At 40.9% G+C, this 23,300-nt stretch overlaps 1 protein-coding gene across 1 annotated transcript in view; it reads right to left on the bottom strand.

The window, feature by feature from the left end:
• Positions 1-23,300, bottom strand: part of LOC139130294 (uncharacterized) — a 58,579-nt gene that overhangs the window by 27,843 nt on the left and 7,436 nt on the right. The window contains exons 10-37 of the mRNA XM_070696047.1: positions 21,583-22,487; positions 20,877-21,114; positions 20,120-20,362; positions 19,328-19,492; positions 18,778-19,005; positions 17,407-17,703; positions 16,848-17,009; positions 15,927-16,094; positions 14,944-15,177; positions 14,239-14,397; positions 13,867-13,983; positions 13,071-13,205; positions 12,447-12,593; positions 11,912-12,013; positions 11,270-11,446; positions 10,009-10,260; positions 9,001-9,303; positions 8,022-8,363; positions 7,528-7,656; positions 6,517-6,663; positions 5,740-5,937; positions 4,959-5,154; positions 4,301-4,506; positions 3,413-3,652; positions 2,913-3,116; positions 2,170-2,337; positions 1,396-1,678; positions 476-726 (exon numbers count right to left, since the gene is read on the bottom strand). Of these exons, the coding sequence (XP_070552148.1) occupies positions 476-726; positions 1,396-1,678; positions 2,170-2,337; positions 2,913-3,116; positions 3,413-3,652; positions 4,301-4,506; positions 4,959-5,154; positions 5,740-5,937; positions 6,517-6,663; positions 7,528-7,656; positions 8,022-8,363; positions 9,001-9,303; positions 10,009-10,260; positions 11,270-11,446; positions 11,912-12,013; positions 12,447-12,593; positions 13,071-13,205; positions 13,867-13,983; positions 14,239-14,397; positions 14,944-15,177; positions 15,927-16,094; positions 16,848-17,009; positions 17,407-17,703; positions 18,778-19,005; positions 19,328-19,492; positions 20,120-20,362; positions 20,877-21,114; positions 21,583-22,487 (6,396 nt within the window). The remainder of the gene's footprint in view (positions 1-475; positions 727-1,395; positions 1,679-2,169; positions 2,338-2,912; positions 3,117-3,412; positions 3,653-4,300; positions 4,507-4,958; positions 5,155-5,739; positions 5,938-6,516; positions 6,664-7,527; positions 7,657-8,021; positions 8,364-9,000; positions 9,304-10,008; positions 10,261-11,269; positions 11,447-11,911; positions 12,014-12,446; positions 12,594-13,070; positions 13,206-13,866; positions 13,984-14,238; positions 14,398-14,943; positions 15,178-15,926; positions 16,095-16,847; positions 17,010-17,406; positions 17,704-18,777; positions 19,006-19,327; positions 19,493-20,119; positions 20,363-20,876; positions 21,115-21,582; positions 22,488-23,300) is intronic.

Below are 23,300 nucleotides of genomic sequence, written 5' to 3'. Positions count from 1 at the left end.
ATGTCTGCATGTTTTGAGTTAGAATTCTGGAAATATCAGGTATAGTCTGCAATTTTTTTGTCAAACACAATTTATTTTGGGCCTTGTCTGCAGAGTGTCATACACGCACTAATCAGCATATTCAAAGTGTACAGTCTTGAAAGTAACTGTTTTGATCCGTTGCAGTCTCATTTGTTTGCTATAAAACTGCAGTTTAGTGTGTCAATTAGCTTCAGCAGCACGCTCGCTTTTCATAGAGAATATCCAACTACTACAAATAACAGTTACTACTGAAATGTTTTTTACTGAAATGAGGGCTCTTTTACATTATTAGAATTTCAGTTACTCTGTAAAATATAGAACTGCAAAAATCTACTAAAGCAATGCATGTACACTAATGTCCATATTATGGGATTACAAATATATGCATTGAATTTTCTTCATCTTGGCTATCACCCCAAAAAAACTTGTTAATGAGTAAAATAAAATGACTTACCAGTTAGATTATTGAATGTTCCGATTGGACAGGGGAACTCATTTGCATATCTTGTGCCATCTGGGCAGTAGCTTCCCATTGGGCACACTGTGGTGTCATTGTTCAAGATTACAATATCCATGGTGTTGTCACAGAAGTAACCAGAGGGACAGATCTTGCATTCACTCTGAGCTTCCTCGTCTTGGTAGGTGCCGTTCTCACAGCGGATTGGATCGTCAGAGCCGAGTGGACAGTAGTGGCCGATTGGACACCTGAAAGTAGATGTTTTAATAAATGTAAGATTCTGTTGTTGGCTGTCTATTGTCAGAGGTGAGCAAGATAATTTTGAGATCCACCAGCCCATGGAATAGTAGCCAAAATGATCACAATCCCATCCTCAGTTTTCACATGCCAGTCCAGTTAATATTTTCTTCACTGTCTGAATAATTCACTGGTTTAATGGTCTAGTTCAATCAAAACATTTCCAGCTCGATCGTAACAAAAACAACTACGAACCCTTGAAGGGCTCCTCAGCCCTGCTACAATGCAAGTGTAAAGAAGGACAACTTTGTACCAACAATGACTGTGAACTTGAGGCATAGCTGCATGCATTCACTTGTTGTGACTCGCCAGCCATGCATAGCTCAAGTTCTGCCTATTTTGGTCCGACTACACCATGATAAGGTAACAGATTTAAAACAAGACAGAGTGGTAACAGAGCTGTAAAAAGTTTCAAATCTAGTGGAATATTATTGTGTTTTTGTGCTTTCACGAGAGTTACAAACCTTCTTGTAGAAGTTTTGCCAACTTTGAAAATAACATGGCTTGTATGTTTCACAAGTGGTTATGATTTCTGAAGATTGACACTCATAATAACATCAAGATCTGCACACAAGTACAAGGGTCAAGAACAAAGTGACCAATCAAATGAAAGAGCTTACCTATAATCCACTGGTGCTGATTGGTTCTGGCCAGGTGGACAGTAGTAACCTGGGTCACAGGGGCCAATGGGAAGCTCTCTACCAACTCCCGGGCAGTATTGCCCTTCAGTGCAGGCAATACAATCTGACTCCTCATCATTCTGTATACTGTCCAAGTACAGTCCAGTATCGCATGGGATTTTGTCCGGACTGCCCACGGGACAGTAGTGACCCACTGGACACACCGCTCCAGTGACGTTGTCGTTTGGCGTGGAATCTGATGCTCCCAGTATACAATAGTATCCTAGCAATAGAATACAGAAATGAACATAATAGTTTCTACAATTCCAAAAACTCACAATAAAACACCTCGTTATTTCACAACTCCTTTATGTAGACCATAGTCTGACAATATCAAATACTTGACAGAACTCTGACTATCAAGTACATCTTTTATACAAGGCTTCTTTCAATGATGGGGAGTTTCCATTGTACAAATCTATTTCTATCAAGGTACAAGAACCAGTAAACTTGAACCTACAAGTAAATATGGTTGACATACGTGTATACCTTATAGTTTGTCTTTGCACCAAAGGAGATTTCAAAATTGTAACTATTGAGCAGTAACTTTCCAAAGGAACTGTACTTCTTTGTATATGTACTCCTTTGACAATCATAAGTTTTTATATTCTCCACACACAAACAAGACGTTTACAAAAACATCACAAAATTCATAAAAATCCTGACTAGCTGACAGGTCAACAAAGGTTTTCATTTCATAATTTGTTACTGTACCTGCAGAGCAGTTTCCAGTCGGTAAAGCTAGCCCAGCTGTCTGACAGTACTTGCCAGGGTCACATGGTACAGGGCTGCATGACCCTTGAGGGCAGTATTCACCCGGTTGACACTCGCCGCCAAATGAGACACTCTGTGCTGTGCTGGCATTACCACTGCAGAACCAACCTGGAGCAATGGAAAAATCAAATTGAAGTAAGTTTAACTGTAGAATTGCCACTACTAAAAGAATACATATCAAAAATTCCAGAGAATGCCCTGCAGCGACCCCAAAAAACACTGGTGAAACGTTTAAGAGAGCGCCCTCTTGGGCTCTTAAAGAAAGTGATCAAAAGTTCTAGTGAGTGCCCTCTAAGGCTTTCTGTGTATCTAACTTCTGAAAAGGCTGATGTGGCCTCTTGGCAAGGTGTGTGAATAATTTCAGAGAGAAGTTGGAATGTAGCAGAGAGGTTTCAGGTGAGCAGATAACCTGACTTGGAAGTTGAATCTCACAGAAAAATTCCCGTGTTTCCAATAAATAGGCAGAAAAAGTAGTAAATAACATTAACAACGGCAGTTGAAGTTTTGATGATAATGAAGTTAAAATCATATACTTATATATAGTTCAGTCTTTTCTGTCAATCTGTCACAGAATTATGAGCACACCCCTCAAGGAACAAGATATCCGTGTCCCTCTAGGAATTTTTATCATAAACAAGGACTCAACCATTCACTGATTAGGGAAGATACAGCTAAACACTAACCTGGGTCACACTCTCCAGTAGGCCAGTCCAAACCATCAATCTCACAGTACGTTCCACAGGGACATGACAGGCAGTCGTCTACCTCCCTTGCCATGGTCACGTTGTAGTAAGTACCAGCAGGGCATGGGTTTTCAAATTCAGCGCCAGTGCCTTCAGGACAATAGTGACCGGGAGGGCACGGCTTGTCTTCAAATACTACAGAACCTGTCATTTTATTCAACAGAAGAAAAAAAAATCACTATACACTTTTTCTCTGAGTGGGTGCTGGAGTTCTTTTCGGCTTCCTGCCTCTGAATGTAAATTATCTGCATAAACTTGACAGCTAGTCAGTAGAGCCAGTCTCAAAATCCGCAACAAAATGGAACTACCTAATGGCTACAGTGATAGGCAATTTGCAATAATCTGCATAATTTTTTAACCTCAAAAGACTTTTTAATTTGTGTGTTGAAGAACTGATTCACTTGAAGGGTTTGAATGAAACTAAGTAATGTATTTCTTACCCTCTGGACAAAAATACGCTGCTGGGCAGGCATAACACTGGCTGAGGCCGGTAGCATTGGCGTAGGTGCCAGCCCCACACAGCTGTGGTTGTACTGTCCCCTCCGGACAATAGTGCCCCTGCGGACAGATGCCACCTTTACCCGTCTGACCGAATGGTAGCACACAGGTGCCGTTGACCAGGGTGATGTTACTATCTGCATTGGGGGTGGCTCTGTCTACGCCAAATTCACAGTAGAAACCTATTGAGAGAAAGCACTGATTTTAAGTCTTGAAGCAAACAACAGCATTTTTGCCCTATTTCCTCTTTAAACCTGCTCATCCCCACTTCCCTGTACACAGGTCCACAATCACCACTGATAACAGTATGTTTGAGCCAAACCATTGTGGTGAAGGGGTTAAATAACCATACAGTACTAGCTACCAAAATAAGGTTGTGAACGAAAATTGCACAGGTGAATAAAGCTAATAAACACTTAACAGATGACTGGTTTATTGATCCAGTGTAATATTGTGCACTGACCAAAATTGATAATTGAATAAATCTGCCACAAGCTGATTTTATTTTTTGAATATACAATATATTTCAAATCATCAGCTCCACACACACAGACACCTATCAATGAATCAAGGTTTTTTTTTGTCAAGAAATGATGAACTCAAGAATTATTTCCAGGCATGGGACGTAATAACTTAGGAAGTATTGTTTAGCGTAGTATAGCAAATGATAAACTGACATCAGAAATGTAAGTATTAATCATTAAATCTCTTGGTGGCCTGGTAAGATAATAGTTCAATGAATTAGCTTGGAAATACCTATACTTTATGATCAAAATAAAAAAGCTCAAAATCATGAAAACAACCAACCAATCATCAATCTATTTCTTTACCTGGATCGCATTTGTCAGTAACAGCGACAGCGTTGAGTTCATCACAGTAATAGCCACCATCACAAGCCTTGCACTGGGATTCCATATAGAGCCCAGTCTCATTGCTGTAAGTACCACGGGGACAGGACTGCCAGTCCATACCGGTGCCGGCTGGGCAGTAGTGACCTTCTGGACATGGTCTGACCAGGTCACCGTCAACGCAGTACCTGTGGACGAGACCGTGGAAATTAGTTTGTTCCAGGCAGAGGTTGATTAGTATTCTCTGTTACTTTTACTCAGCAATACATCGCTGTAATACTTATATAACATTCACCATGGTTTTGATTTGAACTTCACGTAACACAAAACTTTTCTTTTGATGGACTGACTATATTTAACAAACTGGTTTTGAAAAATTCAAACATTAAGACATCACAGTGAAAATTAACAAAGAAAAAACAAAACCGCAGCAAATTTTAGATTATGGAAGGAAAAGCATATTGGAATCAAGGCGGTGAACGAAATCACAGTGTGCGAGGAAAATATTACTGAATCACAGTTCGCATACCGTTTCCTGCACAAAAATTGATAACCAGAATAAAGAATAGCTGTCTGTTTGATGTCTCTGGGCACATGTCTCTAAAATAATAGCATGGGCAAAAACGGCTAAATGACTCACCATCCCTCTATGCATGTGTAACACTCTGATGCATGGGTGTGGTTCATGAATGTCCCGTACGCACACGGCGTCGGTTCGGATGAATTCAGTGGACAGTAGTTGCCGATAGTGCACGGGTAGTCGTAGGGTCTGGAGGAGTTCTGGCCGGGTGGGCAGTAGTAGCCTGGCTCACAGGGCCCGGATGGTGCATCTAAACCTGAAAGATTCAGAGACAGAAAAAAGCTGACGTCAAAACTTCATCTTGTATAAACAGCAATATCGCATCATCAGTTTGTGGAACATATTGTTATCAGTCTGTGGTGTTTTCACAGGAATGAACGAGACAGTCAAATGCAAAATAGTTCCTGAATAATTCAGATATATCATTATTCTTTCTCAGGTAACAACGTTACCTTCATATCTGACTGCTACATTTAAGTTATTAAATACCCTCTTTATAAGAGGAAGTCAATTCAGCCCTTGAACTCTGACCCTGCAGTGACATATAACATCTTGCATAGATTACCCTTTCAATAGGGTTCATTAAGTAAACAAGTAGGCCACAGGGCATTGTATTTTCTTTTATAATACCGAAAACTTTTTGCGAACTTTGGCAAAGTTTTTCAGTATGTTTGATTAAAATGTTATTTTACGATAATTTTCAAATTTTCTTTTCTTACACATATTCACAACATACAAACCAAATTGAGTGGATAAGCTAAATTGATCATGTCTTCCCCTGGCTTGGTTGTGGCATGCATAAGTTTAGCTTGCCGGGGGAGTGGCAGGATCTATCCCTTACCTCTTTCCTCACAGTACATTCCTTCAGTGCATGGAGTACACTGGTCTGAGGAGTTCAGTCCCAGGTAGGGATTGAAGGTTCCTTCCGGACATGGTGTCGGCAGGTCTGACTGCAATGGGCAGTAGTCACCAGTAGTACAGATGACTTTGGTACGTGAGTCAGAGCCTTCAAGGCAATAGTAACCTGGACTGCAGGGACCTGTCATGGTACAATGGTAATGGTAAGAAATGGGGTAATATACATACGACCCTTTCCCCACCATAGTTCAGCTCAACCCCAACTGCAATTAGAGATGGTGGACCTGTTGACATGGAATTGGGGTGAACAGCTTAGACTAAGTATATTAGATTGTTTCACAAAGACTGGCCAATAACTATGCCCGCACAATCTTCATTTGTTACAAACAGGCTACAGAAAGATCCCCTGAGCAAAATGGTTTTCATCATGGACAATGGGCTTTTGTATTCCACATTGTGTGTCACTGTTTTTATGAGATCTGACCCATGGCAATAAAAACAATCAATGTCTAATATCCGTAAATTTCACAGTGGTTTGTTGCCATAGCACTAAACTTTGCAAGGTGACCCAAAATATTTATTCTTGATGTTGGAAGAGAATGGTTGAAAGTTCTACTAGGAAAGCTTGAGCTAGTTTTAAGTCTCTCAATTCACAAGCATGTACTACAACCGGTAGGTTTTACATCAACAACATGAACACTAACATTTTACGAATGATTTGCCATTAGCTTATACACAAGCTTCACAACACAATACTCACCTTCTACGGCCAGCAATCCATGACTCTCACAGTAGTAGCCAGCCAGACATGGCGTACAGCTGCTTGAGTTGTGAAGACCCTCTGTTGCACCGAAAGTACCCGGTGGACAGTCATAAGGCTCAGCTGTACCCTCAGGGCAGTAGGAACCTGTCACATGAACAGAGAAATGCTGTGAGAAATCATCATTGGTATATACTTTCTTTCATACAGAAACAGTGGGGTTTTTCATAAAGGTAGAACAAGCCATGTACAGGGACAGATATTTGAACTCTCCAAATTCCGACAATTCTTTTCTGATCTACCACTTGTGGGGGCTCATTTTAAAGCTCTTGAAGAATGAAAAAATTTCATCTTGATTTTTAAAAATTATAAATTCAATTTTTGTCCATAGAGATAACACAAGGATGGCAGCCATTTTGAATTTCACATATTGCAAAATGTTGGATAATTTGTTTCGCTAGTTCCATACTTTGCTTGATTGTTGATTTGGTAAGAGAAAGTCTTATTTGAAAAATTTTGAGCAAAAGTTTCAGTCATTTACTTTCATGGCACATACTACCTTAAGGTAGAATGTGTCTCAGGCACAGATATTCAGATTCTTAAGTATTTCAAATATTTTCCTAGTCTACTGCATATGCCTTGTGTGGACTAGCATATTTTTTTGGTGAAAACCCAAAAAATTACTTTTTTCTCCAAATACTTAACACAGGAATAGCAGTCAATATGAATTGTGAATGTCAGTAAATTTTTTGGCAATTTTTTTCTTTAATACCAAAATTTGTAAGGTGACCCAAGATTTCTATTCTGAATTTAAAAACGAGGATGTTTATAAGCTTCCTTGTGGAAAATTTGAGCAAAAGTTAATAAGTCTTTCAGGTTGAGGCATGTACAACCTAAATTTACACAAACACTTCTTTATGTGCAAAGGATGCGATGTATTCTATAGAACATTAGAGCACCATTTGTGTTTCATTTTTTGCCACTGTATTTCCGGCTTTGCAATTCACTCACCTTGTGGGCAGATATCGGCATCGTAGCCCAGATTTGGTGTCGATACATTGGCGTACTGCCGGCAGTAGAAACCAGCTGCACACAGCCCTGTAGGGTAGGTCAGGCCAACCTCCTCACAGTATTGACCACCTAAGAAAGGCAAAAAGAAGACATTTCATACATACTGAACTGTGAATAGAATTGCAAATGTGAAAACAACAGTACATTTTTTTCAAAAACATAGGGGGCTAAGTGACAAAATTTGACTGGCCAGCAACATCAAGATAAAGTTATCTGTGTTGAAGATCTTTAACGTTGAGAAACTGTCCTGATATCGACAGAGCAGAAAATAATATTTTTCAGTATGTTAGGGGGTTAGTGTACAGTTGATGTATTCTGATTGGTGCACATGGTGTTGCAATAACCTTATCTGCAAAGAGGTCCTCTAAGATATTGAATAATAGTACAGGAGGTCCTTTAGGACATTGAAAAATACTACAAAGTCAATTTCCTACCTGAACAGGGAGTGCAGTCAACAACTTGATCATAGCCTGTGTCATTACCATAGGTGCCCCTAGGACAGGGATACTGATCAGCTCTCTCAGTGCCTGGCAAACAGTAGTGACCAGCTGGACAGGTGATAGTGTCATTGATAACCACCACCCCTTGAGAGTTGTCGCAGTAGTATCCAGCCAGACATGTCTTGCAGGTCCACTGCCCAGCTTGGTCCTGGTAAGTGCCGCTCGGACAGAGGATGGGCTCTAATGCGTGTTCCGGACAATAGTGACCCACTGGACATTCATAGGGGTCATCTACGTTTTGACCTCTTGGACAGTAAAAACCTTGGCTGCAGTTACCTGCAAATATAATTTACAAAATACATGCAGTCAAACGGTCGTAGCCGTCACCCTTACAGAATTGTCAACTTTTATAGTTGTCAACTTGTGGCAGTGTTGTAGCATTTTCCATATTAAAGACCCTCTTCAGAACAGTTACCTCTCTTATGGGGTCAGAGGTCATGTGTCATTGCTCCACTTTGGTACAAAAACTTCTCCGTGAACAAGGGTTGACATATCTGATTCTGAATGACCTCTGTCAAAAATTGCTGGACAGCAAGCACAAGTCTTTTTTTTGACCGATTTTATATCTACATCACAAACTATTGTTCAAGAAATTAAATGCAGTTATTATGAATTTTCAAGAGATTTATGATATTGAAATTTTATTACTCCTGTTTTCTTTTCCTTTTGAGTCACCTTTCATTACACCATTTACACCAAACATAATGCCACACTGACTCTCTATAGAAAAGCCACTTTTCGCACGGAGATACTTTTTCCTGGTCCCTTGTGTAACCATTATAATACAAGTTTGACATTACTGCAATCCCAAAGTAAGATTTGTCTTTGTTTCTTTTAGCAAACTTATGTCTGTTTTTTTTTAACAAAAGAAAAACAAATATTTTTGGTGACATCAGACATTTTTGCAACATACCTGATGTTTGAGTCATATTGTAGTCACCACAATACTCTCCCAGACTGCACTGAATGCAGTCCGTAACGTTGGTATTCTTCTTACTGGCGCTGTATGTTCCAGGCTCACAGGGCGTAGGGTACGGTGAGCCCCGTTGGCAGAAGAACCCGGCCGGGCACTCATCGCCCATTACCCCATCACTGGGTGTCGGGGTGTCTGACATGAGGGTGCAGTAGAAGCCAGCTGCGCAGTCGTCAGTGGGCTCGGCCAGGCCTTCTGTCTGGCAGTATTGGCCTCCTGTACAGGGGATTGGTGCTCCTGAACCTGTGTGTGTAGCAGAACAAGATTATCAACGATGGAATTCCTTTACTGTGAAAATAAGTTTGTTCATTGGTAACTTACAAAAGTAGCAAGGACGTATCTACATTCCCCATATTCTTTGCATGTTGTAGATAGACGCAGTTTTTGTGATGATATGGATTACAGAATAAAGTAACATGAAAGGATTACCTCAAGTTCAATGGTACGGTGCACTAGCCTGTAAGTGTAAGTAATGAACCCTCGGAATCATAACCCCATTCTGACCTATCCCTAGGCCTGCAGAGGGGTTCACTTCAAAGGGTCCAAAGTGACTTGTCTAAAATGAATATGGACATTCAAGTTGCATATTTTCTTGACCTGGATTAATCCCACTACTACTTACAATGTTGTTAGCTTACTTAACCTGTACATCACCATGGTTTGACCCAAACCCTTATTATCAGGAGTTAGAGTGGACCTGTTTACAGGCAGTTAGGGGTGATCAGGTGAAATGTGTGTTATTTAATCTGGAAGGTTAAGTCACAGCACAACTGCATTGTTGACCTGTATACTGCTTCAGCTTTGTTGAAATCTGTTGCTTTTCAGTTGCACAGGTTGAACCCATATGCAGTCAAAATAGGGGTGGTGTGTGTGTGTGGGGGGGGGGGGGTTAGTGGGAGGGGTCAGAAATCAAGATCATGAGTTGACTACACAGACTGCTATGCTCACCTTCTGGGCAGTAGAACCCAGGTTGACATATTCCACCGTGCGTGGTGGTGTTGGAGCTGTCGGAGCCACCGGAGCAATACCAGCCAGCCATGCAGTCATCCGTGTAGTTGCTGTTTCCGTAACCCTGGCAGTATTTTCCCAGCGGACAGTCCTGGCAGTCGTCAAGTGTTCTGCCATTGAAGAGACCATTGAATGTTCCCGGTGGACACGGATACTCTGTGGAGTATCTTGTACCATTGGGGCAGTAGTATCCTGTGTAATTAAGATTTGAAAAATAGAACATTTCAGATTTTCAGAAGATGTCAATTAAAGCAATGAAGCACAATTGCAGATATCCCAAAGGATGGCGTTCTGAAGATCTACTGAAATGGGGTCTATTTTTACAAATGTACATGCACTTGTTTCACCAGCAAATTTGGTTAAATATTTTTACACACATTAGCCTGTAATACTCCATATTTTCAAAACTTGCAATCTATTTTTCTTGAGTCGATTTTACTTTGTAACTTTTTTCAAAGAGCTGTCTCTATTAGCCTCATCTGCCAATCAGCTGAATGTTTTTGTAGGCTAGTGTTGGTTGCAGGGTTTTCTCTCGACTGCGCGATTGCGTAAATTGCGCATTTTGAGCCTTTTTCTGCCCTTTAAAAGTTACTGACTGCGCGAAAATCGCGCACAAAACACAGCACGCTAATACGTCCGTATGATGGTGCTCCAAGCGCACAGTGTAGTGACCTGTAAATTTGCCGTTATTTCTATTCAGAGTGTTCCCCCGGAAAAGACAAAATATCGCTTGTTATTCAATTTGGTGGCGTGCATAAAGTGGAGTGTACGCATCGAAAAGAAAACACAGTAAAGGACATACAGTTGTAGTTGTGCTTCAGTCTTCATCGATACTAGTGCCATTTTATGTTCATGTTTTGATTGGATATGTTGTTTAGGCCTAATGTCATTAGTAAGCATTAAAAAAACTGCCCCCTCAAATGTTAAGCTTGCCCCCTAATTTTGATGAATGGGGTAGAAATTGCCCGCTTCGGTGAACATGCAGAGAAAACACTGGGGTTGAGGTCATTCATTGTAAGACTACAGGATAGCATATTGTAGACAACTCCATTACTGTCAACACAAATATGAACTTGGTGTTTCAATTGAATATTAAACCTCTTTCTACCAGGCTCCGTAGACAAACCATAGAAATAAATACACCTTAGGAGAAAGAGGATGTTATTCACAAATCTTCCACAGATATGGTGTGAGCATTTACCTGGTTGACATGGGTAGCTTGCAAACTCCGTAGCATTGGCCATGCAGTAGTAGCCAGCAGGGCAGGTCTCACACAGTGATCTTCCCACCACATCACTGTACGTACCGTCCTCACACGGTACAGGGTTAGCTGATCCTACAGGACAGTAGTGACCCAATGGACATATACCACCAACACCTGTCAACGAAAAATTATATTTGTCAAAAAATGTTGGTTGATGTAAACTGTCTGTGTTCATTTTCCTTTTGTGACGGTAAAAGACTTTTGCTACAACTTAATGTGTTTCAAACTTGTCTTTCTCATGTTTTCTTCTTCCCACTTGATTCTGTTGATACTGATATGGTAGCTTTGAACCATGACTGAGTCTATGATATTATGGTGTGTGACTCTTGAGTTTACATCAAGGTCTTAAACTTGCTTATTGGTTACCATTAAGTTACTTTTTTGCTGCAGCAACGTGAAAATAACAATTGTCCTCACTGAATGGAAAATACCCACCTCTTCATATTGTTGTCTTTACATATTTATATTTTACAAACATCAACGTCTCATAAGATTTTATCTAAAAATCAGGTAAGCCATCTTATATAACTTGGCTTCTGTCTCATTTGAGTACCACAATATATTATGTGTTTTGCTCACCCCTAAAGAAACTCTGTTCTGGACAAGCACATGATGCATCTACAACCGTTGCATTGTTTGCACTGGGATTGGGTCTGTCAACTCCAGATGTACAGTAAAATCCTGCAATGGGAAAAAAAGAATAGTGTTTACTTTCCTCACAACTTACTACTAAAGGAATGATGGGAAGTCATCTCGTTGAAATATTAATCACAGTGTTTTGTAAAGAAAAGAGTTAGGATGCTCGGGTTGAGGAAGAAGCAAAAAGATGAACTAAAACTTCTCTGAGACTTTTTGTAATCTTTCCATATCCTTTCATCCCTACAGGGTTAATCAGTGGCCATTTCTGTCATTTGAATCACAGACTGACCAATCAGGCCTCATTTCTGTCATTTGAATCACAGACTGACCAATCAGCCATCATTTCTTTCATTTAAATCAAAGACCATCAAATCATGTGTCATCTCAGTCATTAGAATCACAGAGACTGACCAATCAGCAATCATTTGAGTCAAAGACTGACCAATCACGGGTCATCTCTGTCCCACAAACTTACCTGCAGAACAGTTGCCAGTAGGTTCAGTGAGATGTACACTGTCACAGTACATGCCGCCATCACAGGCCTGACACTGGTTCTGTTCACTGAGACCTTCAACATTGCTGAAAGTACCTGCAGGGCAGGACTGCCAGTCCAAACCAGTGCCTGGAATTCAAAACAAAGTAGTTGTTTTACTGTTCTAAATGACATTACCTCTCTTAGACTTCAAACATAAGTGAGAGTTTTCTGTGACATAAACAGAGTTGATCATTCATAAGACTCACATCAGATTATGCTGATTAGCTGAATGTTTTAATTCTTTTTATGTTATTATTAAAACACACTACAGATTACAAAATGTATAGATGACTTTCTTCACTTACTTGACTTTACCTCCATTCTCATCACTTCTTTTTTCATGATTAAATTTCACCTATTTATTTCCTACCCCCCCTCTCTCTCTCTCTCTCTCTCTCTCTCTCTCTCTCTCTCTCTCTCTCTCTCTCTCTCTCTCTCACAGACACACACAAACAAGGATACACTCTCAAAAAGAAAAAAATACATACATTCCTATGCAACAGACAAGAACCAACAGACACACACCAGGATGACAAGAATCACTTTGACTGTATTATGTATTACCTGTCGGACAGTAGTATCCCGGTGGACAAGGCTGATAGGCCAGTGATGCGTTGTGAACCTCCACTGGAAGACAGTAATAACCCTCTGTACAGATCTCACACTCTGATGCCCCGGTGTAATTGGTAAGCGACCCGGCTCACAGGACTGAGAAACAATATGACACAATTATTTTACAGATTTTATGATCAAAGATGATGTGATCAGATGGGGAAAGAGCAAATTCACTGTGTCTTGCAGGTTATGATGAAGATGTGATCAGATGGGAGAAAGAGAGAATCACTGTGTCTTGCAGGTTATGATGATGATGAATGAAGACCTGACTGAAAGTCAAAATATTCAACAACTTAGCTTGGTTGCTGAGCTAATCTTTTTGAGATCAGCAAGCATGAGAATGGTAGTCAGAACACTAGCCCCTTACTGGCTGGGTTGGCATAGTGGGTTGTCAGCATTTTAATCTATCACTGACGTTTTACATTTTGTATGCCTGCTAATTTGTGTCAAAAAGTTTACTCTGAATTTTATAAAACTGGCACAGACAACCACTGCACAAAAGCATATTGTAGCTGTCTTGGGGAGTTGCTAAAATGGACAGAAACATAAAAATAAGCTTTTTGAAAAGTACATATTATTATATATTCCCTGAACCCCCAAAACCTTACACTTTATAATGAAGTTCTTGAACATACCACAAACTGAAAACATTTTCATTTGCTGTCTCCCCGGACCCATATGCATATTCACATTGTTTCTTTTTTACTCACCTTGTAGATTTCAGATCCATTTGGACAGACCATACCAATGGGGCAGATAAACTCCACAGGGTTTGGTACGCTGACATTTCCAGGGCAATAATATCCACCCCAGCACTGCTCAATAACTGCTGTCATGCCAGTAGTAGGGCAATAATATCCACCTGAGAGACATGAATAATTTATAAGTCAGTATACTGGTGTCATAACAGACTGTCCACTTCTCCTACAATTAACAGTTTCTCTCTGTGTCTGTCTATCTTGTCTTTCTGTCTCCATCTCTCTGTGTCTCTACTTTTCTCAAAAGGCATACACAGTCTGTCTCCATTTCTCTCTCTCTCTCTCTCTCTCTCTCTCTCTCTCTCTCTCTCTCTCTCTCTCTCTCTCAATTCCCTCCCTACCCTCACTTCCCATCTCACCTGGGCATCCTGTGCATTCAGACTCGGCAGTCAGTCCAGGCGTATTGGACCAGTAGCCAGCAGGGCAGTCTATTGGTAGATCAGTGCCCACTGGGCAATAATGACCTGGTGTGCACTGTTTAAACTGTGCTATGTCTGCCCCTGTGTCACAGTAATATCCTGCACATTCAAAAGAGAAAATATCAAAATCAGTCTTAAATTTTCCCAACATACTCCCTGAGTATCACAACAATGGTGATCACCAAAGGGCCACACAATACTTCCGGTATAGTAAATATGGGATACCATGTGCTATGCTCACATCATTGATGTTCCACGACAGGCTTGTGCCTGATTATTTCGGTTCAATTTTCACGACATGGTACACACTGTTGTGCCCTATAGATCCACTGAACACCTACACATAAAGCACTTATAAATACCAACATAAATAGTTATGAATTTCCAGTTTATGTCTGGCTTAGTGTCACGGCTAAACCGAGGCATAAAGAAAATCCCTGATGTTAAAGTAAACACAAGATAAATACCGGTATGTAGAAATGTTATTCAATAAAATTTATGTGGTGGATCTCAGTCCATTTTGGTAATTTCTGTTATATGTAATGACGCATTTATTGCTTTTGATTGGCCTATATTTTATCATGAGATCAGTTTCATGAATATTCATGACAATTACTTCATTGCCAAACAATGACTTCATCTCACCTGCATCGCACTGTGTGTCAGTGTAGTTCATTCCGTAGTGACCACAGTAGTACCCTGGGGTACAGTTCCTGCACTCATTCTCAGCGGTCAGTCTCATATCAGGGTTGAAGGTGCCCGGCGGGCACGGCTGAGGTGTGGCGGTACCCTCAGCACAGTAGTGACCGACTGGACATTCGTTGTTGTCCGAGCCAAAGTCCGGTGTGGAGGAATTGGAGCCAATGGTGCAGTAATATCCTGTTTATAGAGATAATACCATCATTACAAAATTTAGTTTTATTATTGACTTCCCTCATTTATCAGATCTTTCTGGTCAGAAAGGGGCAACTACAGCCAAGAGCAGCAAAGTTAAAGTATTCCAAAAATATCATTTTATATTACTATTCCTTCCCTTAATTAACTAATTCTAGTGGTGCCATTTATGCCATGTTATGGCTGTTCAGCGACTTTCTGTAAAGTGCTTGGACACTAGAAAGGCTGTGACTAACTGTATCTCAAACACAATGCGAAGATCGAAGACCACTAAGGAAACTTGAGGTAGAATGCACCTCGGGAACTGATATTGTGATGCTCAAATTTTTTTACGATCCTTTTCTGATCTACCACTTGTGGGGGCTCATTTTAAAGCTCTTCGAGTAAGAAAAGTTTTCACCATCATAGATTTTTGAACATTGAAATTTTAATTTTTTTCCCCGTAGACTAAATACAGGGATGGCGGCCATTTTGAATTTCAAATGTGTAAGGTAATTTGTTTCTCCAGCTCCAAACTTTGCACAATGACCCCTGATTTTTTGTTCAGGATTTGGTAAGAGTATAGTTGCAAGTTTTATTGAGGAAAATTTGAGCAAAAGCTTACAAGTCATTCACTGTCAAGGTCCATTCTACCTTAACATGAATGTCGATTGTTGTTTTGACTCCACGTTTTGAAACTGAAAACTAGCAACGTTTTCTGACGCAGATTTTGATTTGCAAGATTTGACACTAACCAGGCTGGCATGGTCCGGTGGGTTCGGACAGTCCTTCAGTCTCACAGTACATGCCTCCACTACACGGCTGACAGTCATCTGACTCTGTGCGGTGGGTCAGATTATTAAACGTTCCACGTTCACATGGGAATTCTACAGCATATTTTGTCTTCGATGGACAATAGAATCCTGCAAGGTAAAAAAATTGCAGATCGTTGAGCATTTTCTACTTCAAATTCATTAATTGGTTGTCATAGAAAAACCATGAGCAATGCCATTCTTCTCAGACCAGCTTTATCTGTGTAAACGTCAGATCAGCTAAGTTAAGAAAACTTAATGTAAGGATTTCCATGTCCTTCAAGTAATATTTTAACAGACAAGCTTGTTATGATCCTTGCAAAAATAAATGTTGCTAGCCAGGCAAAATTGTTTACTCCAGAGTATTGGTGAATATGGATATATGGATATATGTGTGAACTCATTTTGATGTCTCTGGAGTAAATGAAATTTCACAGTCTTTGTTTCTCCGAAAATCAAAAATTTAGTTGTTTCGCATAGATTTGACATAGGTATGGCAGCTGATTTATACATGCCATATGGGGCAAACTGTACATAACTTGTTTCTTAAGTACCAACTTTGCAGAGTGACCTATGATTTTTTATTTTCAAGAGAACCGTATCAATTTTCCTGAGCAAAATTTGAGCAGAAGTTAATATCTTTCATTTCTGAGGTAGGTACTTCTGCAACAGTGAAGGGACATATACCTTGGTAAAATACATTAGGTATTCTTGTTTGTACAAAGCAATCAAAAAAACATTTAGGAATTGCGCTCTTTGACTTTAAAATCAGCAGTTTTTTGTTTGACTCCGCTTCTAGAATTCAGGTACCATATTGTCAATCTGCCAGCAGAAAGCAAAGATATAGCTCGGTGACATCTTTACCTGTGGGACACCATGAGTTGTTGTAGAGCACAACGGGTTCCATGGTGTTGTCACAGAAGTAGCCCTCAGGACAGTCTTTACACTCCCACTGACCGATCTCATCCTGGTACTCGCCGGACGGACATCTCACTGGCTCCGGACTGCCTTCAGGACAGTAATGACCTGAAATGGTCGTTCAATTGAAAGGGAGTAAGAAATCAGAATTAGGTCAGAACCCACCACCATAGCTGTAGATAAGTTGGTATGTGTGTGTGCCTGCCACAGCATTAGACTGTAAGTACAGGTTGGACTGACATTTTGGAACAAAATTCAACGACAACAACAGTTATTTGAATCAATATAAATAATTGACATCATTGTTGTCTCCTTCTCACCGTCTGATAAAGAAACTACATTTTTCCAGTATGTTACATCACATACAGAGATCACATTTTACATTTTTTTTATCATAAATAAGAAGTCGATAAAGAAAATTTGCACATGCCTCATGCAGACTTCATTTTGTTTCTGTTATGAAAGCGCCCTCTAGTAGGATTAGAGAGCACAGTTCTGCTCTTACCCAGTGTGCAGTTGTACTCTGGTGGGGTAGCCACTGCCTGGCCACCAGGGCAGTAGTAACCAGCATCACAGTACGCAGTGGGCACAGCATTACCACCGCCAGCGCAGTACCATCCACCGATGCACGAGATGCAGTCGCCGACCTCATCGTTGCCAGTGCTGTTCAGGAACGTGCCAGCTGGGCACAGTGTGGGTGAGTCGCTCACGGCCGGGCAGTAGCTGCCCTCAGGACAAATGTCACCAGTGGCGTTGCCGTCGTTGGGGTTCGGGACCACTGCCTTTGAGAAGCAGTAGTAACCTAGAGGAAGTAAAGTCAAAAGGTCAAAGGTGAACAATGAAATCAATTCCTATGAAGGGCGAACACCTAGCCTTATTCTACTTTTGGAATATGACTATTAATATTTCATCTGTGCACATTTATAATAACACAGTGATTTGTGCTAGATACGCCACAATGCACCACCCAATCCATACATCAACTTCCTCCTTTCAAGGGCAGCCTCTAATGTCATAAAGAATTCACCACTTGAACTTGGCAAGTCATTTCATTTGAGCGATTCCACAAAGAATATGAGGTGTCATCTTTTTTGATAGAGCTTTAAGGCGTGATTGTTTTTCCTAATTTCTTTCCTAGGCCCTCTGAACTGTGCATTGAGTTTTACAAAGGCTTCTCTTAGAGTTATTGATCAAAGCGCCATTAGCTGTAACTTTTGATGTCAGTTTCTGTTATTTCTGTTTGTAAAGTACAATTTCTTGTTCTATAGACACAAATAATGTCACAGTGTATTGTGTTCAAATTGTCAACACAACGTTATGTGTATATTCAGTGCATATCGCTCACTACTGGAACTGGTTGTCACTTATCCAACCAGAGATACACTATATTATTGCAACAGTGCGTATAACATAGCTGTAGTAATAAAGTTTGACGAAATAGAGCCGCCGTCTCTGTCTCCATCACTTGACCTCGCAAGTACCTGCTCCACAAACACTTTTCATGCATTTTCTTGTCCAACATCATTGTTGACAATTGAACTCTAGTCCATACTAGAATTCATTTATCCACAGAAGAAAAAAAAAATGGATATTGCAGAACACTATGCATTGCATTTTCAAGACAAATACTTATGTCTTTCAACACATTTCAGGAAAGCAAAGAATAAAATGTACTTTTTTTTCTTCCACTGAGATAGTAAATTCCACAGATTCTTGATGGGATTCGAACTCACACCGTACAGAACCCAGTCACATAGCGAAGCCATCATAGTCAAAACCGCTCTGCTAAATATTATGTAACAGGTTGCTTTTAATTTCCGTGCAGTGCAAAATATTCAATTACTTGGCTTTTCACAGGCATTTGAACTTTACATACCGGGATCGCATTCACCGGAGACGTTACTCAGTCTGTCCACTGCACAGTAGTATCCACCAGTACAAGCAATGGGTAATGGCGACCCTTCAGGGCAGAAGTGGCCAGCTTTGCATTCGTCACCGCCGGTGCCAGACGGCATGCTTGTCGTAGAGCTGTCATCGCAGTAGTAGCCGCCCTCACAGGGCCCTGTTGGAGAGCTGAGACCACTACTGGCGCAGTACTGCCCTCCTGTATTGAACGGAATGGAAAAAAACAAAAGAAGTTTTTATTCCCGCCACTAGGGATTTCATTGAGACTGTACCGGTACAGTTCAAATTGGCCATGCCCTTGCCATTTCCCGCCATGGTGTGATTACAATAAAATAAATGTATCTAGGGTTTATTTACAGAATCAAGACCACAATTAAGGTAGGAATGTGCCAAATGGACAGATATTCAGTCTTTCAAACTTTTACAATTATTGTTTTGGTCTCTGATTTGCGTGGGCTCATTTTGAAGCTCTTGGAGTTTTAGTTGATGGAAAAGACAGACGTAATAAAACCACTACTCACCGAGGCAGGCAACGCAGTCACTGATGTTGCTCTTGCCGGTCACGTTGTTGAAAGTACCGGCGGGACAAGGGTACTGGTCTTCAAATTCTGTCCCCTCCGGACAGTAGTGACCGGACGGACAGGGTTTATCGCTGTAGGTGATGGTTCCATTGGGGCAATAGTAACCTGGGTACAGAAAGATAAAACCCTGATTTTAGAACAGGAATTGAAGAGTATTACCCAGAATTCCTCACTCAGTTTGACAAGAACAGCCACATTTTAAAATGAAACTCAAACCCTTATCCTGTCAAGTTCATATTTTACCATCAGGTCAAGTTGGTTTATTTCCTTGGCAGTATTCTCCCTAGTCATTAAAGCAAGAGGACAACAAAAGAATCTCATTAGCATAACAATCTTATCATCAGGAAAATTTCAAGGGCTTATGAGCAGCTTCTCAGAAGCTTTTCAGCTGACTCACAGTGTGTTTGCAAGGTTATATCTGATTGGTCAATTGTAACTATTCACAGCAAGTTAGGGAGTTTATTTGTACTATTCAACCAATTGAATAACAGCTTCCAAATCACTGCAAGTCAGCCCAAGCTTTTAGCTGATAGGTTGGCTGAATAAATTTATTTCCAAACAGCCAATCAGGACAACAGCTCAAGTCTTAGACTCCTTAGGTTGCTGCAAATAATGAGAGTCTACCAATCAGGTATGACCTTCAAAGCCACTGGCACTTTGCCAGGAGACAGCTGTATGTTGGTTAGTCCTGTACACCTTCAAATGAAATCAAAATCACTGGGAGATTCTTACCTGCTTCACATGGCAAGCATGATCCCATTCTGTCGTGCTGGGCGTAGGTTCCAGCCTGGCAGGGTGTTGGGAAGACGCTACCCTGTGGACAATAGTGTCCCTCGGGACACATACCACCATATCCCGTCTGCTGGTCATCAAAGTAGGGACAGGACTCATTGGTCTGAAGCGCTGATGAATTGTCTCCGTCAGGGTTTGCTCGGTCCATTCCATAAACACAGTAATATCCCGCATCACATTGAGCTGTAGGAAATAAGACAAATTCTATGTTACATCATGTGTAAACAGAGACTGAACAATGGGTGGATAGATTAGCGCAAGAAACAACTACCCCTATTAATACCTGTGCCTTTGACAATTAGTATCTGTCCCTTTGACAATAACTCTAGTAGGTACAGCCAAAAAATGACATGAACTAAACATAAAGACGCTGCAGAACTGAAAGTTCCTGAGAATAATTTGAAAATTATAGTGTGTTGATTAATTACAAAAGAACTTATTGGACATGATTTCATAATTTGATATTACATTTACTGAAAGTAAATCTACTTATAATGAATTGATTGTATCTATTGCTCTAATTCAATTTAATTAATTTAATGTTACATAAAATTCATTTGATTTGAATAACGTTCAAGTTAACAATGACTATGTTGATATTTTTACTAGTTCAAAAAACATTGGTTTCATTTGTAAGACTGGAAACTGATCACAAATAAAATAATTTTTTCTCCCTCAATTCTATGAAGTAACACACCTTTAGGGTTTGCCAGATGTTCTTCATCGCAATAATAGCCAGCTTCACAGGGTACACACTGACTGAGCATGTAGTTACCCTCTGCACTGCTATAGGTACCCCTGGGGCACGACTGGAGATCAATGCCCGTGCCCTGTGGGCAGTAGTACCCCCTAGGACAGATCTGCTTGATCCCCGCCTGAGGGCAGTAGTAACCGGCCGGGCACTCGTAGCACATGACAGCGTGGGTGTGGTTCACCTACAGGGAGAATGACAATGCCAACAGTTAGGTTTACAGGTACTACCCTATTATGTATTTGGTACTAACACGACAAAGTGTCTGAAGTCAGTTGCCATGTGAAAGAAAGTTTTAGAAGTTCTGTTGCTTTACTTGGCGATACCACATTTGCCATCATCCTGTAGTAGACGCTATGGGTGAGGAGTCTTGTAAAGTTACAAGTAATAAATTTTGAAGAATTTGTAGATAGGATGTCATATGGACTTTCAGTAAAAACCTACAGAGTTCCTTCATATCAGGTTCATAAATATTCATCACTGACAATGAATCATTAGCATAAACTACCGTATTCATACCGAAACAATAAATAAAATTTTCATAGATGAATGCTAAATACACCTCACATCTTGCAGTTAGAGAGTTCCATTATTTACAGACACGGGTTCAAGAAAACAAACATGAAATATAAATGTTTTATTGTAAACTTACTTCACTGTTGTTTCTGCATGGTATTGGATAGGCTACACCTTCTGGGCAGTAGTGGCCGATGGGGCAGTACGTGGTGCTGGGTTCTCTGTCTACTGTACCCGGTGGGCAGTAGTACCCTTCACCACAGTACCCAGTGGGTTCAACCAAGCCTTCAGTCTCGCAGTACATCCCGCCGGTGCACTGGTAGCAGCCGTTCTCGCCGCTGGGCCCGATCTTGTTCGTCTCGTTGCTGAAGGTTCCGGCCGGGCACGGTGTGGGGTCAAAGGTACCGTTGGTGCAGTAGTGACCCATTGGGCAGTCGATCTGGTCTGGTCGCTCCGACCCCTCGGGACAGTAGTATCCCTCGTAGCACTGACCGCTGGGATCAGTGAGGTTGAAGTCGCCGCAGTAGTAGCCTTTGGTACAGTTGAGGCAATCGCTCTCTTTTTCCAGCATGGTGTTGTATGAGAAGGTACCCATTGGGCACCGATTGGGTTCATCAGTACCTTCCCCGCAGTAGAACCCGGCCGGGCAGATATTGGCGTTATCGTCCTGATCGGGAGTCGCTTCCACAGCGTATCTCCTGCAGAAGTAGCCCGGAGAGCAAAGGTCAGAGTAGCTGGTCATGGCCTCCTCGGGACAGAAGTAGCCACCAGGGCAGGGGTTGCAGTCGTCAGATTCATTCAGTCCTGGGCGATCGCTGAATGTGCCCCTGGGGCACTTGAACTCGTAGGCGTAACGGGTGCCCTCTGGGCAGTAGTGCCCATTGGGGCAGGTGGAGTTCTGCCACAGCACCACAGGCTCCATGGTGTTGTCACAGAAGTAACCCTGGGGGCATGTCTTGCATGTGGCTTGGGTTATCTCATCCTGATATGTTCCGGAGTCGCAGCGTACTGGCTCTGTGCTGCCTTTGGGACAGTAATGACCTGATAAAAACAGATGTAAGAATAATTAACATTTGAATGTGTGGAAAATGAAAAGTAACTTCTACTGTGATAAAATGTAGAACAGGTGTTCTATACTAATGATATTAAATGTCATTTTCTTTTCATCTGCTGCACCTTGAGTGATATCACAGAATATAAATAATCCCCCGACTTTTAGAAACTTTCAACTACTGCTTGCTTTTGAAGGAATCTCACTACCAATGTGATCATACATGAATATGGCTCACCCATGCTGTTAGCACTGAATCAGAAATTTTTGAACTGGGGTTGGCATAGGGGGCTCTATGACATCACTTCCAAGAATTATGGCTCCCCAATCCTACTCAAGATTTTAATTATGTAGATTCAGTAATTGCCATATTAAATATTTGCTAGTAGATCACAGTTGGTAGAGATTATGTTGCAGAAAATGTTTTTGCAGAAATTACAGCCAATTGTTATGTAGATGAAACTGAACTGTTTGTAAAGAGAGTTGCTGTGCATATCTCAGAATGAAAGATGTGCTGTAATGCATTTTGCATTGACATTCAAGAATACAGAGCTTTTTTGCAGAAATATGAAGTTTGCACAAAATTTGTTGTTTCCTCCCTACGGCAAGCACCCCATGGATGACTTGAACATGAAAATCACCTAAAACTTTTGATATATTATATATAAGTCCTGCTAGAAGACTGCAAATAGCAAGAATACTATGATGTGTAAGTTGTCTTACCTTGTGGACACATGTAATCATTTGGATTAGACACAGCCTGTCCCTCTGGGCAGTAATAGCCTTCATCGCATTCATCAGTC

Source organism: Ptychodera flava, chromosome 3, assembly GCF_041260155.1.
Source record: "Ptychodera flava strain L36383 chromosome 3, AS_Pfla_20210202, whole genome shotgun sequence".
Lineage (NCBI taxonomy): Eukaryota > Metazoa > Hemichordata > Enteropneusta > Ptychoderidae > Ptychodera > Ptychodera flava.
This window is presented reverse-complemented; position numbering and strand designations above follow the sequence as displayed.